Source organism: Nematolebias whitei, chromosome 4, assembly GCF_014905685.2.
Source record: "Nematolebias whitei isolate Nwh7 chromosome 4, NemWhi1, whole genome shotgun sequence".
Lineage (NCBI taxonomy): Eukaryota > Metazoa > Chordata > Actinopteri > Cyprinodontiformes > Rivulidae > Nematolebias > Nematolebias whitei.
Genome location: NC_056501.1, coordinates 15,969,523 through 15,993,072, shown reverse-complemented (window position 1 = coordinate 15,993,072; position 23,550 = coordinate 15,969,523). Strand labels below are relative to the sequence as shown.

Genomic DNA, 23,550 nt, shown 5'->3' with positions numbered 1-23,550 from the left:
TCAAGTCCCAAAATAAAACCCAAAGAAAAGCTGCAGGACTATGTTCCCTCATGACTAGGACAGGGAAGACCATGAGGCCGTGTCCTGATAGGCCGTACCACCTGCAGTGACAGGAAGGAAACTACTGTACAATCAAGGGTTCATGTTTGCAAGCACTTACTGCACAGATGTGCTAGAACAGAAACATCATCACCCAAAAGTACAAACAAGAACCCTGAAGACCCTCCCCACCCAGAAAATAAAAGCATATACTGTATGTCACCATTTCTCTCATCAGAACAAAGACCCTCATCAGTTATACAGAGGCATTCAGGTTCCATCCGATTACCTCAACTTCAATGGAAAGAGTAAAATGAAATCAAGTTCTTTGGGCTTTGACATGGCTGACTTGAGGTATGAGTACCACACACATCGTTAACAGTCAGCTGGGTTTCAACTAAACACCAGAGAGGACCAGTTCTAAACTTCTAATGATGTCTTGATCAATGCTCCTGGTTTCTGTGATGTCGTGTAGGTTTCTGCCTGCATCACTTTATTTTACAATATATATAATTTTAAATCTATACACCCAGACACGTTCCACAAGAAGTCACATGTAGACAGGCCCTACTTGGGGGAACTGGATTCCCATTTCACTAGTTAAGTGTTCCAATAGGCATTTGAAGAGAAATATCGACATTACAGCACGTTAGTATGGAAATTATATCTCAAGAGTAGCTCAAATTTTACTTACCTGACATTTGTGATCTATAAAACATGTTAGTCCCAGTTTGAGTCACACATGCATGAAGCACAGGTGAGGGGGGGTCTGCTGGGGGCTTATTTACATTGTTCAGCTACCACACCGTTTTGAAACAGTCTGCAAGCAGTTTATAAATGGCTCTGTTCCCTTCGGTTATTCCCTGAACTCTGGTTTTGACACAAGTAATGACAGCTGGTTTAGCAGTGATGCCTGGTGGGGGGAGGGGGCACACCTAATCTGAAAATGTCTGCAGGTACAGGTGATCTGTGGGCTTCAGAGAAAGAGAGAGCAAAAAGACCCAGCGGTCTGGATGTTGGCTCTCTAGAGGAAAACTTTTGTTGGCGCTCTTTAAAAAGCTGATTAGAAAACTAGAACGTTCATGGAGCCACAGTGCTCCTCCTCCAGATGTACCTCCAACATCCACACCTTCACAGTGCCAGGATCTGCATGGACTGTGCAGCAGGTCACTTCAAACTCTGAAATTTCTAAACTGACAGACTCGATGGAGCTTTGGGCCCCACAGAAAGGACGACCTAACGCCTGATTTCTCCTTTCAGCTGAAAACACTCGGCGCTTTCCTTGAATTCATGCTTTACCACGTTTGACACCTCTGAACTCTGTCACTGCCCAAACTTGAACTGTTACCAGATTGTTAAAATTCCTGGGCTGTTCTCGCAGCAGACTCACAAAAAGGACGACACAGTGGTTCAGCATCCGCCAACGAGTCAAAGAATTCATACGTTTATAGATACACAAAGAACGTTTACTCAAACCCAACTTTAGTTTTGCTTTTGGTAGGGGGACAATTCAAAACAGGGTTTACTGACTCTTTAATTGTGAAAACATCCAATACAATTTGTCGTCTTGTTCTACCCGTTTTAAGTTCACCACAGTGGTGGCAGATAGGACAGTACCATGTGACGAATCAGAAGAGAATCCTCTAGGAAGGCAGAGAGTGTAATAGGGTCGTCTGCTGCTCAACATGAATTAGGAGGCTCTGGCTGGCCAAATTGTAAAAAGCCAATTTTTTTCATTACCCAGGGGAAAAAAAAAAAAACATGTTAAAAACGGGGATGAGGGGGAAGAAAAGGCGCCCACCTAGACTTATTTCTTTAAAAATCTATTGCACTTAATGTCAGAGCTCCTGACAGTTGTAGGACGCAAAGGTAAGCGAGTCCTCATCAAATATTTGCAGCCTCCCTCACAGACAACAGGTAGTTACAAAACAGAATTTGTATTAGATGTAAGGCAGTTTGGTGTTTTGCAGAGAGCCCGGTTACACGTCTCTACCTCCATCCTTTACAGAGCAGCTAAAAACCACAAGCAAAAAATAAAAATAAAAATTTAAATAAAAAAATTAAATCCCACAAATAAGAAAAGGAAAACGAAATCTAACAGCCCTCCAAATTGACAATTCTAGATAGATGTAAAATGTGTAGATTTAATATGATGTAAAATCTCAGAATGATTTAATGATTTGTGATTTGGTAATATAAATGTAGATTCACAACACGTTTCTTCTTCTCGATCTGCCTCCCAAGACGTCTCATCAGCTGCAGCGCAGACAACCAAACAGCGAGCTGGTTTGTGATAAATACATCACCAGTTTGTTTGTTGGTAATTTCCTCAGTCAGCATAAAGAAGCGTGACGACTCCTTGAACAGTACCATCAGCAGGGCTCAAGTCTTTGAAACAAAACAAACTAAAAACAAAAGCTGTAATTGTTCAACCTCTCGTCTCGTTTGTCCTTTTAAAAGTGATTTGATGAACATTTACAAAGTGTCCCAACTTGGTCCGATTTGTCTCTATTCCCCTGCAACTTGTTTTTGAATCACAACTTCTCTCACGCTTGACTTTCCGCACAACATTCTGATCTTCAGGCAGTCCCAGTTCACAAAAGGATTTATTCTGTTTCCCTTTTGTTTTCCATTGACAAATTCCTTTGGAATGACAATTCCAGTCTTGAATGGATTTGTGGAGAAATCATGCAGGGGTGTGCACAGTCACAGTAATGGTGATAAGACTTCTTTTCATTTAGAGAGTAACATAATGATGACACTAAAACTTGATATGAAACATATCTGTAAAAAGGAGGTGGGGGAAGGGGTTCTTGTGGGCGTGGTGTCTGGGAGGCAGGAGGGGAGCTCTGCATGGACACAGGACGGCAGGGAGCTCAGAGCTTCTCTGGGGAGGGGATCCAAATGTAGGGCCCGGACTGCTCCTCGATGATCAACTTGATTTTGTTGTAGATCTCCTCTAGCGAGTCACCCTGTACAATAGCTGGAGACAAACACAGATTTGTTAGCTGCAGCAGAAGTGCATCATAGATGATACATTTAACAAGTTGTCTCACTTCTGCTCTGTTGTATTTCAGGTGGAATACTTTTAGATTTAGACTTCTATAAAACAACAACTTCATGAAGTCTTCACAGGTTGGTGTTTTCACCAAGTTGTTTAGCCCCGTCGTTAGCATCTTAATAAACTGTTGCACACATTTGGTTTGAGCTTTGACTGTCGGCAGAGGAGCTGATCATTTTGCTGGTTTTTCCCCAACACTGCTGTCAACAACCCTGACTTTGACAAGACAGTGTTTTATTTATCTCTGGGATTCAATAAAATTCTTGTTGCAAAGATTTTAATCACACTTACTTATCTATGAATTAAAATTGAAAGAAAAAAAAATATTTGTGTCATTACAGAGCTCAAACTCTAGTTTCCAAAGACTTAAACTGAGAAGTGACGCCCTCAACAACTTTGATTAATGATAAGTTCACACGCAGGTCCAGTTGTCTTTGTGCGGTCGTTCATATTATTTAAACGCAACAGTCAACAGACTCCAGAACAGTCTATGCGCACCCCCAATGGGACCCCCGTGGGCCGAAGATGGAACTTCACATTAGGGCTGCAACAACAAATCGATAAAAATCGATGATTAAAAGCGTTGGCAACAAATTTCATTATCGATTCGTTGTGTCGCGCGATTATGCGTCTTTCACGGCGCTGTGGAGACGATTTGTTCACCTGCAGTTTATTGTCAATGCTGACTGACTGAATAAAGTTTGAAAAAAAAAAACTCTGCAGCGCGAGTTGAACAGAGCGAGGGGGGAGGTAGAAGCAGAGCAGAGGCTGTTTTTTTCAAAGGAAATTAAGTCAATTTTACAAATGACCAACGCAGCGAAAACTGTTCGACCCAAGTCCTCCAAAGTGTGGGAGAACTTCACAAAGATAAAAACTGAGAAACGTGTCGCTTTGAAAATTGACGACACGGGAGAACCTCGAAGATGAAACGTAAACATGTCAGAGTCACGAGGAGGAGGAAGGACTCCTTCAAGGAGCATCAGCAGATACATGTTTCACTCCCAACTCGTGTTGCAGGTGAGTCTCTACAATATTCACATTGTTCTGGTTCCAAGTGAGAAAACGTAACGTCAGTCTCTGTAGCTGAAGCTGCTTGTTATCTGATTAATGACGGTGATAGAGAACGTGTGTGTTACTTTTTATTTAGTTTAATTGGTACAAGCAGTGTTTAAATGTGATTTATTAATAAATCTAACACAAGATAATAATGTAATGATTAAGCTTCAACTTTTAATTTGTTGGCAAAGTCTGAAGACACTGCAGGTATGGCAGGATGAATTGCATTTAAACAGGAATTAAAGTAATTTATTGCATCTACTCAAATGTGTGTAATTAAGTATTTTATATATGTGTGTGTTTGTGTTTAATTGCTCTTTTAGCACTTTTGCCTGAACCTACCACTGCAAGTGAAACAAGGCATTTCTTGAGTTGCTGTAAATTATGCTATAATACATATTTACTCTCTCATTCCAGAAAACAACAACAATGACAGCTTCATGATGGACAGACATCATGGACACCACAGCAGCAGCTGTCTTCACTGAAACATCCTTAAATGATCATCGCTGACACGAGGCCTCTGTCGATGGTTGAAGACGAAGGCTTCACTACAATGATCCACACTTTTAATCCAGGTTACAATAATCCACACTTTTAATCCAGGTTACACTCTTCCCTCAAGAACACATTTTACAAAGTAGCTACATATTGTGCAGGTATAAAGATACATTTGTGTATATTTGTGTACATTTATTTTTTTTAAGCTATTTGACTAACTTATTTTTTATTATTCATATTTTACTAACAGAATAGTCAAATAGCAACCTGTTTTTTGTGTGAATTGCTATGTCAGTCAAATGTTCAATTTTGGAATAAAGGGGTGGAAATTAAAACTGTTTTATTTTGCAGAGTCATCGATTAATCGAAAAAATAATCGGTCGATGAATTGATTATTGAAATTATCGTTAGTTGCAGCCCTACTTCACATGCAGCACTTTACTGTTATAAAAGTAAATACTGATGCTACGTGTTAGCATGCTGTAGTTGTGCAACGGGGGCTGATGAAATGATCTGACATGCTTGTTGTGTCCAATATTCACATTTGATCTTTCTGCTTCCTGCCTACTCTGGTGCAGAACGGCAGCAACGTACTGAAGGTAGAAACAAACTCAAGCACTCATCCCATTATGTTAATATCGATACGATCCAACACCAACATTAGTATCATATGTTGATACAGAGCCTTAGTCATTCATAGGAAAAAAAAAAAGGACAAAGCAACTGGACTTTTGTTCTGTAGCTGAAGACGTGCAGATAAATGTAGCCTATTTTGCGAGAAAACATCACAAATCTTCTGAACACGTTCAAAATTCAATTACAGCACAGTGGAACTACCGTTAGACCTGCAAGCTGCCATCAAACATGTACGCTGTTAAAACAGAGACGCCATGTTTAATGCGAATGGGATTTAAAAAAAAAACCCACCTGAAATCTCTAAATAAATGAAAAATAACGATCAGTAATCAAAGACATAAGAAAGATGCCAACCTGTGAAATACTCTCCGAAGTCTTGCTCCAGCTTAACCGCCTTGTCAAAGACTTTCGAGGCCTGTTCGTACGTCTGCCTCTTGTTCATTTCCCTGAAAACGACAGTGTCCAACGTTACAAACACCCAGAGCTGCAGATGGATGCATTGCTACACAAATCAGGACATTCTCTTACATTAGAGCTTCAACAGATTTTGGTTTTATAAAGATGGCGATCGGATAAAGTTGTGCTTGCTGCAGTCGTTTTATGGCATTCCCAGAAACATCCAGAATGCAGTGCTTCCCCTGTTGGCACAGACGCAAGTCTTATTACTGACATGTCTCACGCTACTGCATCACATATTTAAGACAACAATTGTGTTTCTGATGCCTCTACATGATCACTTTTTAGAAAACTGATGAGAAAACATATCGTTTTGTTTCAGCAGATCAGCTGAAGGAACTCTGGCTGCTTTCCCACCAGTGAGTCGATACGTACCCGCTCAGCCACTGTTCTGACAGACAAAATGCTCGTCCCGTAGAGGTTCTCGTTAAACTGGCCAGCCTCAATGAATTTATTATCCTGAATGTCTTTCTCCATTTGCTCTCTTGAAGCCACAAAGTGGTAGTCCTGGCCATCAATCTCATTCTCTCGCCTTGGACGGGTCGTATCTGCAGAGGGTAAATGGAACACGTTTATTTTTGTCTCAGCTCTTGTTTAGTCTGCTGTGTAGATGTGTTGAGCGGAAACTCACGGGGTACACATGAGCCAAATTTGTGGGGAAACTCGGAGATGAGGTCATCATTTACTCTGTCCTTCATTGGGCCCAAAATGATCACAGGCCTTGTGTAGTGGACTAGAATGGAAACGAACGATAAAAGCAAAAAATAAATAAAAAACACATGAAACATTATGATGGTGATAATAAAAGTTGTAAACAAAGTGAGCGGACTCACTTTCTTGTCGAATGACTGGCTCGTAGGAGAGGATTGTGTCCTCCTGACCCTCTGTAAGGATGAAACAAAAACCATCACATCGTTTACATATTTGGAGAAAAAAAAAAAGATTTAAAACATGTATCCTCCTGAAAATGCATGAAATATTAAATTATATTTTATTTCACAAACATGGGGTTCTTTCACCTTTCCCATTTTACAAATATTTTCCTAAATCAAATTATTAGTTTTTAATTTAACTTTAGGTCATTTTTGACACCCAAGAACAAACGTTTACAGTTTATGTACAGTAGACTGTACACAAAAGATACAAATAGGTCGGAAGCTATGACGGAGCTTTTGGGTCGCGCTAAGGGAAAAAATAAAAAATAAATAAAAAGCCATAAAATTACCAGAAAAGTCTTACGTTGTTTCTTTTTTTTTTTTTTTTTTACAGCTCTCGTTAATTTTTCCCCCCACGAGGCGGATCTATGACACGACCTGTCAATCAATCCAGTAGGCGTGTCAGCAAATGACCAATCCAAAGCTAAATAAGTGAGTCGCTGGGTCTCTTCAGCCTCTTTCTGGCATTTTTATTGAAGACCTCTGACAGCACCGCACGCACACAGTTTCTCTCACTGAGCGTCGTTTTCAAATGGAAACAAAAATGAAAGTCATGATGTAATGACGTCATGTATGTGCATCCCAGAAGCAGCGTACAAAAACACAGGTGGCAGAACTGGAACACGTTTTGAGTAAGAGCATCAATAACTATAAAGTTTAACAAACATTCTTCATTTTACCAGTTAAAATGCAGTAAACTCTGCTTTATGGTGTCGAAGTTCAGATTATTACGACTCATTTAGCTTCGGACTGGTCATTTGCTGACACGCCTACTGGATTGATTGACAGGTCGCGTCGTGGATCTGACTTGTGGGAAAAAAAACTTAACGACAGCTGCCAAAAATTAAAAAAAAGACTCACGACTTTATTCTCATAATATCAAGACTTTATTCGACATTTTTCTCGAAATACTACGACTTTATTCTCGTAACTTTATGGCTTTTATTTTTTTTAGTGTGGCCCTGAAGCTCCGTTGTAAGAAGCAGCAAATGATGCTTGTTAAAATTAAATGTCCATGGCTTTTAATGACTAATGATCATAAATACGTACATGGTTTTAGTGGATTTGACAGTAATAACCCTGCAATATTAAAAAAAATGATTGATATAAATAAATACATTTGAGTGACTCACTTGAACTACTTTCACTGTCACTCGTGTTGGATGTCAGGCATTCTGTAAAGGAAAAGGGGGAACATCAGATCAATAAAAGCCACTTATAAATAAAACCATTTTCACCTGGCTGAAAAGTCACAAAGAAAAAAATTACTCAAAAATCAACAACAGGGTCTAAAAAGGGGAATAAAGAAAGCAGAAGTTTTGTCTGGCGCGGCAGACGAGTTTTTGCAATTTTAAAGGAAGTGGTTTTAGGTGCAAGTAATAGGAAATTAAGTGTTTCCTGTAATATCCCAAATGACCCAGAATTCCCTGGCCAAATGTTTCCTATTGATGGATCTGTGCCTATGGCAGCAGATCTGGTATCAGAGAAAACATTCAGGTGTTACAGTGTTCACAGGAGGGGGGCAGGAGCTGGCTGAGGGGGGGGGAAGTGCAGTAAGAAGTGTTTCCAATCAGACAGCAACTCTGCTTGTGCAACAGAAGTATCATAACTCGGTGTGACCTTATAAGATGAAAGTCTACCAAACAGATTTTCATGAAGACCCCAGGAGACGGTGGAGATAAGTGTCACCCTCGCTCCCCCCTCCCACATAAATGTATTGTGACTCTGAGGTAGATGTGTGAGAACGCACGTAGGTCTTAGCGCGTCGCTCTAAATGTGTGTGGTTTTCGCATTCCCAGCTGGGCCTGCAGTGACAAAGCATAATCTCCGGGGACAGCTGCTTGACACAGTACAACCACACACTTACTCGAACTCTTTGATCCATAAAAGTCATCGCTTAACCCTGGGAAGTCCTAGGTGTCCCGACAGGTGAGAGCAGAAACCAAGAGAAGAAAGCAGACAGGAAGAAGAAGAGGTTAGTGAGAGTTGGGAAGGAGTAGAAGAGGAGTGCACCCGCTGCCATACGGTGCTGTCATACTCATTAAGCCTGAGCTCCTTTTTGTTCATAGTAAGCCACTGCCTTTCAATTACACGAGCCCAATCCCATTAAAATGGGATTTGACCCGTTAAGTGTTCAAGCTTCAGCCCAGTAACAAGATTCTTCTTGCTGGAGGTCAGTGACTGACTGGAGGATTGATCAGGACAAGGCCTTTGTGTTAATGCAGCCAAAAACATGCAAACACAGCTGGCAGCACAGCTGGACACTCCTCTGGAGCCCACAGACGATGCACAGTCACCCCCCAGAGAGGAACCCCACATGTGGGGAATCTCTCTGGCATGGGGAGAAAGGGATGAGGGCGGTGCCATCACACAAACCATCCCTAGAGGTGAGTGGGAAGATGAAAGATGAAAGACAGAAAGCATGACGGAGATAGGACTAACCTCCCCCCCCAACAAAAAAACACCCAGCACCCCCCCTTGATCGCACAGCTGGTACTCACGTTCAGAATCCACCATCTCCTGCACAATATTCTCCTTGCTCTTGTAAAACGGGAACTTGCGTGAGAGGTTGAAGCTTTTTTTGCGCTTTACTTTGACTGTCTGCTTGTTGACGTGTGGGTGAGAGGGGGGGGAGGGATGGGGGAGGCAATGAGAGGGTGAAAACAAAAAAATACTAGGTTTCAATGAAGATAACTCAACAACCATGCAAAAGAAAAACAAAACAAGAAAAACCAATGAAATGTAAACAAACACTACACACCAAATAATGAAAATGAGAAGCAGGAAATGGGTGAAACTGAATGGAACATCAATGTGAAGGAAACATCTCGATCACGTTAAACATGTACCTTTTCAACAAATACAACGTCCTGAGTAACAAATACAGACTTGTCATAACTGAAATTAATGTGAGAATCACAGACCAGCCTCTGACCAACAAGAAGACAGTTTTAATTAAGATGCACTTTCTGAGTGCACATGCCACAGAGGTTCCAAAGACCTCATGTATACGGAGCGCTCCTGTAATCTGCACAGTAAAACTGCGTGCTTGCTTCAGTGAGCAGGTGCTGGTCTCTTTCCCACACTCAGGAGGAAGTAGGCCATCTCCCCGGGAGCCCTGCAGCAGCTCTGAAGACCACTGCTCGAGCCGAGCACCGGGACAGGGAGCAGCTGGCCCTCGACACTTACCCTGTTAGACTCAATCATGCCTGTCCTGGCGTGGAACTTGACAGTTTTTAATCTGGCTCGCTCTTTCTTTTCCACTCTAGAAAACAAAAACAATTGATTTACATTTTGGAAGTCATCCCTTGGATCGCTTTGGAAACGACTCGACACAAAGAGCGACGGTACCTTTTCTTGCTGGGAATGACCCCAATCTGCTCGCTCTCTCCATGAGGTGTGACGAGCCTCGCCTGCCACCACTCGTCATCAGAAGCATTTATGACATGAAGGATATCCCCGTAAGTGAAACTCAGTCCTTGGCTGGGCAGGCAGCTGTCTCTTGTTCGGTCGTACTCAAACAGAGCTCTACAAAAAACAAACACTTATTGCTGTATCCTTTATCTTGAATTTCAGTGTAAAAATGTTCACGTACGCCAAGATGAAATTATTATACCCTGTGCCTGGGCATGTCGAGATAAACAATAAATCAATTAATCGCATGATAAATGAAAATTATCAACCTCATTTTTATTTATTGGCTTTATTGTTTCTTCGTGTCTCTCTCTTTCTATTGAAGACACTGAGCAAAAAAACAAAAGGCTCAGCTCTGATGCTCTTCACTGACTCCTCCTTTTCTCTTTTAAATCTGTTTTAACTGTCCAAAATCACATTTGTGGATTGTTAAATGCAGCTAAGCTACAAGCTAAGCCAACAGGCCGACCTCAGGAAAAAACCTCCGTCTTGTCAAAGCTCCAAAATTCATGGTTGAAACTCGTGCCTTCATCTAAAAAGTTGTTTTTCTTTGCAAAAAGAAGCTGAGAACTTGTTTATTGATTTGCTTTAATTAAAAGCTTTGTGTGACAAATGCTCTGCTAAAAAGCTCAAACCACACCGAGCGTCCGCCATTTTGAGAACCGAAAAAAGAAAGAGAGACAACCCATGTCACGTCAAGGGGCCTCCCCCCATTTTTCTTACAGACTCGCTGCTTGCTCCCTCACTATCCATCCTTCAGTTCAATCACTCTTATAATGCCATCCAGTAGTCAAAAAAGGTACTACATACAAAATTAACCAACATTTCTTCTTAAATTTGACAATAATGACTAATTATTGTCAAATTTCAAACAATATTATCATTTATCATAATAATTTCTAAGACAATTAATGGCCCAGCATTTTTTTTATCATGACAGGCCTACCTGTGCCCAAAGTTAACAAAACAAATTTGAATTTATGAATTTCAGTATTATGTAATGTGTTAGTTAGCGGTTTAATAAATGCTCTTTGTGGTTAACTGTAGAATTTAACTAATAATTAAAAAGGTTTCTTGATGCGTATTCAAACAGCAGGCGACAACACCTCATTCATAACTTTCTATTTGTCACTTCCTTCAACTATTTCCACTACAAATATGCACTTCTTATTGTCTGAGTGTGTCACTATCTTGTTGGACAAGTAAAGCAGCAGTCATTTTAAAAGGTACCTGCTTTACAGGTTTTAGATTATCCTTGACCCACAAGCCAACACCTACAGGCCATAAAACAGTTCCAGGTTGTAGCCAACAGGCATTCTTTTCCTCTGTTGTGAGATTTTAGCTGATGTACTCCTAACTGCAATGGCAGCAGACAAGACAAATAAAACCAGTGAAACCACCATGGTGCAATCGAGAGAAACTTGTCAGTCTGTGTCATCACCAGGGAAACAGGACAACTGTCAACACACGCCGACAAGGGATAATCAAATTCCCTGTGTTATAGCCGTGTTGTAGAACCTTGACATTCTTGTGTTACACAGAGAGCAAGGACACACGTGACCGTTGTAAAAATGCACCTTACAAGCTGAACGCCTCCACATCCTGAGGCTGGGCAGGGAGGATACGACAGCTCCCGCATCGGTCTGCAAACTCTGCAGCTTTTCCTACATAACTGTGGGCTTAGTCACCTGCACGGGAGCAGGAATGTCTCTACGAGCCTCACAGGAGACAGTCTATAAGAGGCATGCGTCAGGCTGATCAGCAGGCCTCTGACTCCAACAGGCTTCAAATAAGGCAACTCCTATATATTTTTCAAACACTGCTACACTACTCAATCAATCTAGAAATGTAGCTTTTAAGCTGAGGTGGAGTGTATTAAGAGATTCAGCAGAAATACATGGAAGCACTTTGCGTATGGAGGTTACATCATGTAATCCTTTCACCTTGAACCTTGTGCAGCACCCTTTATATCTTGCTGTATTTATGTGAGCCACCTGTTTTCATTTCTAAATGAAACTCGGTCCAGTTTGGCGAGTGGCCCAAAATGTCATAACACAAGTCACCTCGACAAGCCTTTTTGTCAATCTACATTAAGCAGAGGCAATGTCATGCAAGGCGGCAAAACAACGGGACGTAACGTCTGTCAGCTTTTAGATGATGAAAGGTATCGACCCAATGGTCTACATCGAATGTAATCTTACAAACAGTTCTGCATAAAATATGTTCAACCACACGATCTGCACCATGTGTGGCTGCTTTGAAAAACACGTGCTTTCAGGCCTCTTTCTCCCACACAAAAAGGCTGAGGTTCGTTACGCAAGAGTGCTTATTTTAACAGATCTAAAAATTTGGAGCAGTGAGTGCAGCTGTGCGTGTCGGTCCGTGCACGCCAGGCGTACCTGACATAGAGGGAGCGCTTCTCGCTGGTGCGCAGGGAGCCCGATCCTGAGCTCATGCTGCTGTTCATCATCTGCTCCCTCAGGTCGTGGATCTTTGACTCAAAGCGACTGTACTCTGTGTTGGAAGAGAGAAAGAAAATGTGTCAAATCACATAAAAAATGGGGTTTTGAGCACACACACCGCCCCTTACATAAAGTAGTATTTAGTATAGAATTGTTTGTCTCTGTTCTAATTTTACACACACAAAAAAATGTATATATTTTTTTGCGTTCAGAGCTTTGTTTAGCTCAGCAGAGTGAGCAGGAGTAGAAAAAGGTTCAGTAAATCCTTAAGCTGATTAACGACCCCCAGGTACAGATGGTTTATCACAGATCTGCCTTACACATTCAGTAATGTCTCCTGTCAGGTAATTAATTACACAGATTAATTAAGTTCAACATGGGCTCTTTAGTGTGGCTTAAAAAACAAAGGCCTCCAACAAGTTCAACTGCACAACCATTTGTCATAGGTGTGTAAATCCAGTTGCAGCTCGGCAGCACAGCGATGATGTATGAATCCAGCGGGACCTGCTCATTAAGACTGCTCTCATTAGCCTGCTGAGCACAGCATGCTCTGTGCCCAGGCTGCTGGAACACGCAAGGCCACCGCACCGCAGCATACGGCTGGGTAAACAAACGGGCAGAGGCTGACAGAAAAACAAGTCGCTCCAGTACTCAGATGATCAGAGGACGCGATAGAGCAACTGACTGCCTTTAACATTTGCCCACTGTACAATGCTGCTGAAAGTGTGTTTCCTATAGCACAGCTGGCACACTCAGGAATTTAGCTGCATAAAACAAATAATTATCACAATATTGCTATAATAATTTGAACATCTCAATTAACATTATTCTGTTCTCAAAAAAGCACAACAAATTATCCAGATTTGCTCTTTATAGTCAACTTCTACATCTGTAGAGGCTGATCCACACCTTACTGCTTAACCACTGAACGCTGGAAGCACTTCCTGTAGCGTAAACAACAAGAGATCAAAGTCCATATTTGTATCAGACAGGCAACCTTAGTAACACAAACATGTCTTCTAAGATGTTTAAGCTCCTGGAGTCCAAGCTCATGGAAAATACTGAGCAGGTGCAAAAACAGGTTTTCAATCACTCCCTGCTGAAACCTACTGGGAATCCAAAGTAAACACAGAACCAGTGTGTTAGCTGTCTGCTCAAAGGGTTAACTATACAAGAGAGTGACGCTGCAAGGTGAGGTAACCAGACACGGCCTGACTGGCTGTAACCATGAGCAACAATCCAGCACTCCTTGAACAGGGAGAGCCTACGAGGAAACAGCCATTCAGACGACTCCTCCTGGCTTTCAGGCACAGGAGACGAGAGAGGCGCAGTAGAAAAGCAGCTGCTTGTGAGAGGATGGACTGCTGAACAGGACAAAGAGCAGCTAAATACAGAGAGTCTTCTTTAATGGCTGCTTCACAATAACACTAACCTGAAGGGCTGCCTGCTCAGTGGAACAGAGCCATCAGCTGTGCAGGTGGCATTATTGCATATTAACATCCGAACGCCCAAATAACAACTACGTAGTGGAAACTCAGAAGGTGCAGAAAGAAGATGACAGCTACAGGATTCTGTAGAAAGTTGGGGGTGGGAATCATAAGATAACTAAACTGCTACCACACCTTTTTGATAATGGTGACATCAAACTACATTACACCGTGTGCAGCACTTCACAATATCGTACACAAGTAGAAAAACAGTCACTAATAAAAAGAATGCCTGTTACACTGAAAACGGATACTCCCAATGTTCAAATAGGTTTGTCCAAGAATCAAAGTCAAAACAATGTACTGAAACATAAGCTCTGTTGACAGGTTCACTCTCTTCCAACAGGAAGCACGTTTACATATAATAATGTAAACACCACATTTTTGAAAAGTGTGTGCAGCGTGGAAAATTATACAAAAATAAATGAACTACAACAGCAAAATCCAGGCTTCTATCATTTACAAATACAGCCAGATGCTGGTTATTTTAACCTGATGGAACTGATTCAAGAGGAAATGTTACACTTATAGAAAATATACATGTTTATACATTTATAATGGCTGAAGAGATTGCCTTCTAAATAGACTGAAATTAATATTTCTGGGATTGAGCTGTTCAAAGTGGAAAAACAAAACAAGAAAACCCTCAATAATTAAGTATTTAAGAAAATCATGACCATCCACTAAAGAAAATTTCAAGACTTTGTAACTGATTTTACATTTTAAGCTACTTTTATCAGCTAAAACCACCGACTGCATCATCATCATCACCATGGATGGGGAAGTGTGTTGTCTCATTAAGCTTGAGCTCTTGACTGAAATTCAACTTTATTTGTCAGGAACGACACAAAAAATGACTAACGATCACAAAAACACACTGAGGTGAAAACTACAGGCATTCTTGATAAAAACGTTGGCACTCATTCCTGTTAACTGGACTTTATAGTTCATACACAGTAAGGGGCACTTTAAGCATTTCATTTTCTTTAAGGTATATAACTAATCAAAAGCATTTTATAATCATTATGAATGTATGAGTTTGAAACTATTTACACGTCTAAAATAAAACTGTGCAAACCGCAGTTCAGACTCTCAAACACCAAACAGTCAAATGACCACCAGATGAGAAGACATTCTTAATAATTAGTTTTACTGGTGCATAGTTTTAATAATAAACTACAACACAAATGTGACAAATTCCTTTATGATTAAAACACAATCTTTAACAGAATGACAAAGGCAAGGATTTAATGTTTTGCATGTCTGAAAAATTATTCAGAGGAAATATAAGACAGCCACTCTCACAAATACTCTGGATGTCATTTTATGGGTCAAATCTAATTTGATAGTAATCCAGATTTTTTATATATACCGCACAACATTCTCAAACTTCCAACATTATTCAGTCAGGTCATCTGGACAGTTTTTTTTTTGTGTGTGCTGAAACATTTCGCCGGGCAGCACGGTGGCGCAACTGGTAGAGATGCTGCCACTCAGCGAGCAGGTCCTTGGTTCAAACCCCGGTCCAGGGGCCTTTCTGGGTGGAGTTTGCATGTTCTCTCTGTGCATGCGTGGGTTTTCTCCGGGTGCTCCGGTTTCCTCCCACAGACCAAAAACATGCATGTTAGGCTGATTGGCAACTCTAAATTGTCCCTAGGTGTGAGTGAGAGAGCAAATGGTTGTTTGTCTCGTTTGTCTCTATGTGTCCCTGCGATGGACTTGCGACCCGTCCAGGGTGTACCCCGCCCCTCGCACAGTGATTGCTGGACATGGGCACCAGCGACCCCCGTGACCCAAAATGGAACAAACGGGTAAAGATAATGGATGGATGGATGAAGCATTTCGCCTATGATCCGGATGGCTTCATCAGTCAAGAAAACACACAACACAAAACTGATTATTCCCCCAACAGCTTACTCCAAAGTGGAACAAACCAGTTATGTTGGTGCTAAGATGGTCTCTTTGTCACGCCCCCTCCTACATTGCCGGCCCTCTTCCTTGTTGACAGTCGTGTCAAACTGGTTGAAAACAACAAAGTCCATGCTCAATAATCCAGGTATACAATCCAACATTTTTCAGTCAGGTCATCTGGACAGTTTATTTTTTTGTGCTGAAACGTTTCACCTTACACACAAAGCACGACCTGACTGAAAAATGTTGGATTGTATACCTGGATTACTGAGCATGGACTTTGTTATTCTCAAACTTAATTTTAACACCACTGAAATTTCATGATAAGCTAAATTATTTAACAACAAATGTCAAAAATATACAATATATAAACTATGAAAGTGTTTGACTTATAAAATTCCACCCATCTATTGGCTTTCGTTTATTTGTGTTTGGATTGTGATGCCAACGAGTTCAGGGGGGCAATCCAGGCATCCCTCTTCCTATCGACACTCCCTGGCCAGAAAGGATAAATAAACCATCCAGTGAATTTTGGATCTGCCCTGGGTGAAGGTTCGAGTATAGATGAGCCAGTAAATCCAGATCTTTGCTTTCCAGCTCAGCTCTGTCTTCACTGCAACAGACCGCAGCTACATCCTCATTACTGCAGATGAGACCCCATCTCTTGCTCCATCCCGTCATCACTCGTAACCAAGACTCTCAGAAAATTAAAATCCTTCACTCAAGGCAAAGACTCGCATCTGACCAGGAAGGAGCACTCCACCCTTTCCTGGTTCAGAACCGCTGCCTCAGTCTTTAGAGGAGGCGACTCATCCCAGCCGCTTCACACTCAGCTGTGAACCCCTCCATAAAATTATTAATATCAAATATTGTACCACAACTCAATGTTTTTTCATACTCTCACTTGGACAGTCATTTCACAAATGACTAATCAAGCTGAAAAAGTAAAGCTCTGCCATTTGTACTGGACACAGATCCTGTACTAAAACAGTGCCATCTTCAAAAATTTATATTAAAACAGAAACAGACTCAAATGTTCCTAAGAACAGCTACATGCATCTGATTAGGAACAACTCATAATGTAGGACATGATGACGAACAAGGTCCTGACTGGTCCAGCTCTTACGGATGATCAATCCCACATAAACGACTCATTAAACAAGCACACCTTTGAAGTGCTGCAAAAGTGGTTGTCTTCAATTATGATGGTAAAATCCAGGTTCTTTAAATCAATTAATACTCCAGAGGGAGCTTGTATTTTTAGGGGTGAGCCACAGGAATAAAATACAGCTAATAGAAACTGGGACTATTCTGTGTCATACTCCCACTGTGTGTCCTCATTAAGTTGCACAATGATTTTTTTTATTTTATTTTGGGGTACCATGGCTTTTCTTTTGATCCAGTTATGCAACAAGCTGAGCATGTGCTTGTAACGTGAGAAAGTGCTATATTCTCAGGGAGAGTCAAGCAAGTGAACGCAAACACCACGTCTTGGATAATAGTTCATGAAGTCAGTGCATGCAGAACTTGTCGAAAATGTTCCTAGGCCTCAAAGGCCCACTGTTGTTAGGTTTAATGAGGGTGCATGCAGTGTAACATTTCCTCTAAACCCCTCCTTTCATTTCCTACATGCAAAGACTTAAGTCCAATTACAGTCAGCACATATACACCCCTCACTTTCATTCCTGTCTGAAAGTTAAAGAGCTGATGATGCTTCAGAGAGCCACTCAAGAGTTGGACAAGCTTTTTCTTGTGGCTTCTTGTAGTATTCAGAGCTGGCCTGGGATCAAAGGTCCATTGATGCCCAGGCCCCGGTCTCTGAGAAAACACTCCAGGCAGTTTGCCTAGCATAAACCAGCACTTCTCCTCTATTCCCCTCCAACTGATTTGTCCTTGTACAGATCATTGGGAGGGGGGGTCCTCCTGCTTCAAACTCAAATGAACAACATGTCCAAAAATTGCTAGCCTCACATTTCAGGTCACCAGAGGCAATGCAGGAAGTCAATCATTTGCCTGCACTTGACTTGTTACAGAGTAGTTAAGAACTGTACACTGAGAGAAAAGTGTTCTTCACTGAGTAACAGAAGAGGACACAGCGCTGAAAGCATGATTTGTTGCAGAAAACAATGGTTCCCTTTAACTAACCACATAATTATTCTTCATTCTGCATGAATGATTTGGAGTGCAACACAAAATGAACTCGCCGGGGCCAAGAATGACAACTTCTAATCTGCACGTTGGGATCAGAACTCAAATTGCACTACTGTCAGTTTGGATCTCAACCTGTGTCTGTCTTGAGGGTAGGCTCATCCTAATTCCAAGATCCTGTTCGGCATGAATTTTAATGCTCTTGGCGCATTAATGGATATCTGACGCTAGTGTTTGAATAGAAACAGAACGCATGGATTGAGAACATGCTACAACTTATGCCGCTTCACATTCCTGTCATAGTCCAACCAGAAAGTACCAGCCACGACGTCAAGCTCACAATATCCTCCTTAAGTGCGGTTATGCCTAGACACACACACAAAGAATGACTTTAAGACTGAAAAATACTAATGTGTCGAGGCAGCTGTAATGCACAGCCAAGCTGGTGGAACCATTTTGTTGAATAAACTTGAAAAAAAGCTGAGCAACACCTGAACCTTGCTGTACTCAGCATAAAGCATGGACCTGTGGTTAGTGAGTGAGTAAGGCAGTGACATACTAAATGCCAAGATAAATACATGGGTTCACAGCTCAGAGGTGAGCAGACACACACCTGTCTGACCACACCTGTATGTGGGTCCCACCTATAAGTTAAGGTTACACAAGAGCACAAAAACACACACTACTGAATGAGTTCAGCTTCTTAAAAGTGAAACATTACCCTACTTCACACAGCCATAAATTTAAAGGCACGTTGTAAATACTATATAAAGTAACAGTATGAGCTCCATGTAATTATGGCAGATGTTTACTATAGAAGTCAAGGTGACGCTTTCTTAAAGTACATTCTCATCAATTTTAAAGTGTGACACAAAAAAGTACATGCAACAGCTCAGTTAGCCTTTTAAAAGCGTTTATCGTGGCTTCAAAGTACACCTATTTTCCACGGAACTGGTGAGAGCAGACAGGTTAGTGCTAATAACAGCAAACATTCTCGGTATAAAGAGAACTCACGAAGTTTGCTCCTGCTTAAACAACCTTCCCATCGCTCTTCCTGCTTCGTCTCACCTCAAGTTACATTAAACTGTGGCTAGTTTCGATGCCGCAGCCGGTAGTTTCTTCAGCCAGCCATTAGCGAGTTCACGCTGCTGCCGTTGTATCCGAGCCCATCCCCCACCCCACACTGACCGGTTGTAAAAGACAAAATTAAAAGTTTGCCGCTGTCCACTTTCACTTCGAGCGCGTTAAACCTTCCGCCGGTGTCCTGGTGGAAGAACGGCTCGTAACTTCCCGGTTAATCTCCCCTGTCCATGGCTGCCTTGGTTCTCGTTCACTAACGGCAGTTTGACGTGCGGGTTCCGGGGTTTGAACAGGGGGAGGACGGCAACACTTTACCCGCCTCGCTGTTGGCTTAACTCTGCACAAGAGCCGCCCCGGAACCTGAATACGACAAGCTGCCCAGTTTGCTGCCTGAGCCCGGCAGCTCCTTGTACACCTGACGGAGCGACTACAACCGTGGGACTTGTAAAAAAAAAAGAAATAAAATAACTCGTTTATATAAGAAAAAAAATCAAACAAACAACGGAAGCAGAAACATGTCTTTTACTATCAAGCGTGAGATTCAACCTATACGAGTTCCAACATTTCCCACAATGCAACCTGTCAAAAAAAAAAAAAAAAAAAACGTTTCCTGGATGACGAATTTCTTTGAATTATTATTATTTTTTTTGCCCATGATTTTTTTTAAAAGTGGATTCAAATTTACCAAGCTAGGGATTCGTTTACAGTTGGGTGAGACCTTTGCAGGCAAAATGAGGATTTTTTTGTATTGTTTATTTTATTTTATTTTTTATCCTCCTCAAAACCTTCAAAATAATAGTGTGTTGAAATTTGGCAATTTATCACCGGGCTAGCAATAAGCTAGTTTTTTTTTTATGAGAGTGGGTTTGAAAACCTAAAAATTAAGACATAACTGGGAATTCCAGCCCCATATATGTGAATGAGAATGCATACAATTCACAATGTCACCAAACATTATATGAAGGGATTTCCCAGACTATGGTAACTGACAGAGAAAAGAATACAATTTAAAGTAAATTATATGGGCTATAAGACAAATAATTTTTTCCTGATAACATACCTACTTGAAAACTTAAATTTAAAGGTAGATTAAGAATACGTATTACCATATATGCTATTTTAGTAACAAACTGCGAGATAAGATAGAACTTTATTGATCCCGCAGGAAATTGTTGAGACAGATGGTGTCTTTGTGAACTAATTTTTATACAAATCTCAATTACAGCAAAAAAAAAAAAAAAAAAGTGATATACACACACACACATATACACACACACAGGTATACAGTAGTCCCTCACTACTTTGTGGTTTGTTTATCGCAGACTTGCTCTATCGCTGTTTTTCTAAATAAGATTGGACATGACACACAATTGGCTGATGGATGAACTGCACGCTCAGCATAGAATATTTATTTAAAATAAATTATTTAAAATTATTTAGCACCTGCTGCACCTTTGTGCAGCCTACAGCTGCAGGAGGAACAGCTGGACCACAGTTCATTTGAAAGTAATCTGCATTTAGCTTAGCAGATAAAACATAATGTTTTTAGTTTACATTTATTTAACAACCATACAGTTTACTAAAATAGCCTTGCAGAGTTCAAGTACCTGTTGTGTTCGCGGTTGCAGGAACAACCAGACCAAATGAAATCAGTGGCTACAACAACAGTGCTTAACACGGATCCAAAACAAAAATGGTGTTTATGTGAAAAGCAGAATAGTTTCCATCGCCTACCTACAGATGAGGACTTAAGAAGAATGTGTCTGAAAAATCTGAACTTGAAGAGACCACCCAAAACGCTGCATGTGTGCTCATTTCACTTTGTTGACAAACGGCCGATGGAGGAAAAACTGCATCCTACTTTGTGGCTGGACTACAATAAACCACCAGAGAAGAGACACTGGATCCTCAGAAGGATTGAAAACAGAGTGATGAGAACATCAGGTATGATTTCAAGTGTATGGAGGGCACAGCATTATCGTATTTGTTCGTCTTCAGTTTTACAGTTTTCTCTGCAATTAACCCAAGCTCTGTGATGGAGAACTTTAAGGCTTTGGCTGGGCTCTATGTCTGTTTTAAGGTAAATGAAATTGTGTCCCACCTGTTTTAACGCCATCACCCTTATTACTGTGTAGATACTGATACGCCTCAGAGCTTGTCAGTTCATTCATTCATTCAACCTTTATTTAGACAGGTAAATCCCATTGAGCCTCCAGGACTCATTTACAAGAGAGACCTGATTTCAACAAAGAATGATGACAACAATAGACAGTTATAAAAATGCATACAGATTTTTATTTTTACAAATAAGATGGCAAAAAAAGTAGTTGTTCATCGCTTCAATGTTGGAAGAACCGAGTCAATGAAGTAGCTAAATATGCAAGTGGATGTAATCTGTGGCCACTTCTTCAGGTTGTCCTCCATCCCTCGTCCGCACTAGGCAGCGGTATGATTATATTGTCCTGTTTGAAGTCTGATAGGTGGTGTTCCTACATGTTTAAATTAACTCCACAATGATAGGAGAAACTACATTAGCTCGTACTGTTCGCACATAAACAAATGCCGGTTCTGGTCCACACCGGAAGTCACGTCCATAATTCACGCAAGGCAGCATGGGGGCTAGGACTAAGGTGGATAGCCATTTTTGTGAATGTTAAGGTTCGTGGACTGTGACCGCTATTGAATTGGGCTGATTCCAAAAGTTAATCAGTTTGTAGATGTTCATCCAAGGATTATTTTCTGCAAGCTTCATTAAAATGTGTCCAGTAGTTGGGCTATTTTGCTAACAGACAGACACATGAGCACACGCACAGATCTGCACAAAAATATTGTCTGTTTTTACCTTTCAATGGCGGAAGACAAAAACAAAACACGACACAAAAATCACCGTAAAGGTTTTCAGACACACCGACCACATCAAACAAAAGCCCAACTATATATTTGTCAGTCCAGACGATGCAAAATTTGAGTTCACTCATTTAATTATATTTTTTCTACTTCCTCAATAGCCCAGAAACATTTCCTGTATTCTTTCTTTCTTTCTTTTATATTATTATAAATTGAAGTGCTTAATAAATATTAACCAAAGATAGACAGAATAATGTGTTTAAATAAAAGGGAGAAAGTTAATCAGTTGGATGGGCTTTGGCTTAACCAGACCCACCTCCTGTTCACTAAATACAACACAAAAAAAAGCAGGATTAAAAAAAAAAAAAAAATGTGAGTGGTTCCCAAAGTTAGGATTGGAACCCCGAAGTGGGTTAAAGAACTTCAAGGGGTGGGAATGCTCTTAAAATAATCTTCAGAACATGAAAAATAAAATTAAATGTCCATGTTAATATAAAGCCAAATAAAGCTAAAAAAGCTGTATTAGATGATTGGGTTTAATGCATTTAAGGCAATAATATTGTTATTTTGTCCTCATTTAACTCGTAAAGCTGAAAAAAGTCAGGGTCACAAGCAAATTTTCAGTGTTCCCCTTCTGGTCACTTTTTTTTTTTTAAGCAGAAGTTTAAAAACTCAGAGGGAGTCCTAAAACCTCAGCACCACAAACTGTCAGCTACTTTTTAGTGATTAATTATAAAAATGGTGGAGAATTTCCACCAATATAAAGGTAGGATGTTCACTATTAGCCGATGCTGTCAAATCAAATTTATTTATATAGCACATTTAAGAATAACTGCCGGTGGCCAAAGTGCGGCACACAAAGCAACATGTTACAATAGTGCAAAAGAAAAAAGCAATTAAAAACATGACAAGAAAAATAAAACCATTAAACAGAACTAAGTAAAATCTCATACAGTATTAAAAGCCAGTGAGCACAGGTGTGTCTTAAAAACACGAAACACGAAGAGTTGAAGCCTGTCTGATATGAAGGGGCAGCTGGTTCCACAGATTATTAGCTACTACAGACAAGGACCAGTCTGGACCGTGGGACAACCAAAAGCAAACGATCAACAGATCTGAGTGATCTGGAGGGCACACAGGAGGTCAGATATATACGGGAGCCTGTCCATTCAGGGCCTTATAGGTCATTGATAAATCTTTAAAATCAATCCTAAAACAAACAAAGCCAATAAAGGGATGCCAGCATCAGGGAGATATGTTCACGCTGTTTGTGTTAAAAGACAAGCTACATCGTTCTGGACCAGCTGCAGACGTAAGAGACCGGCCTGACTAACACCAACAACAGAGAGTTGCAATAATCTAGTTGGGAGGTAATAAAAGTGTGAATTACCAGTTCAAAGTCTTTAAAGGATAAAAACAATTTTACTTTAGATAAAAGTCTCAAAAATAGGAGCCTTTAAAAATGATCTTTTTACTACAGAACTAATGTGCTTCTCAAAGTTTAAATTTGACACGTG

General features: G+C 40.7%; 1 protein-coding gene across 4 annotated transcripts in view; it reads right to left on the bottom strand.

The window, feature by feature from the left end:
* Positions 1-2: 2 nt before the first annotated feature.
* Positions 3-23,550, bottom strand: part of dlg3 (discs, large homolog 3 (Drosophila)) — a 91,011-nt gene continuing 67,463 nt past the window's right edge. Inside the window, exons 1-12 of one of the 4 annotated variants that reach the window (XM_037675233.1) lie at positions 19,175-19,494; positions 12,498-12,612; positions 10,036-10,212; positions 9,874-9,949; positions 9,186-9,285; positions 7,818-7,859; positions 6,583-6,633; positions 6,381-6,482; positions 6,125-6,297; positions 5,822-5,931; positions 5,648-5,739; positions 3-3,022 (exon numbers count right to left, since the gene is read on the bottom strand). In XM_037675233.1, the coding sequence (XP_037531161.1) occupies positions 2,916-3,022; positions 5,648-5,739; positions 5,822-5,931; positions 6,125-6,297; positions 6,381-6,482; positions 6,583-6,633; positions 7,818-7,859; positions 9,186-9,285; positions 9,874-9,949; positions 10,036-10,212; positions 12,498-12,568 (1,101 nt within the window). In that variant the 5' untranslated portion in view covers positions 12,569-12,612; positions 19,175-19,494 and the 3' untranslated portion in view covers positions 3-2,915. Of the gene's footprint in view, positions 3,023-5,647; positions 5,740-5,821; positions 5,932-6,124; positions 6,298-6,380; positions 6,483-6,582; positions 6,634-7,817; positions 7,860-8,551; positions 8,598-9,185; positions 9,286-9,873; positions 9,950-10,035; positions 10,213-12,497; positions 12,613-19,120; positions 19,495-23,550 lie in introns of those variants that run through there. The other 3 variants (XM_037675234.1, XM_037675231.1, XM_037675232.1) reach the window with 3 other exon arrangements.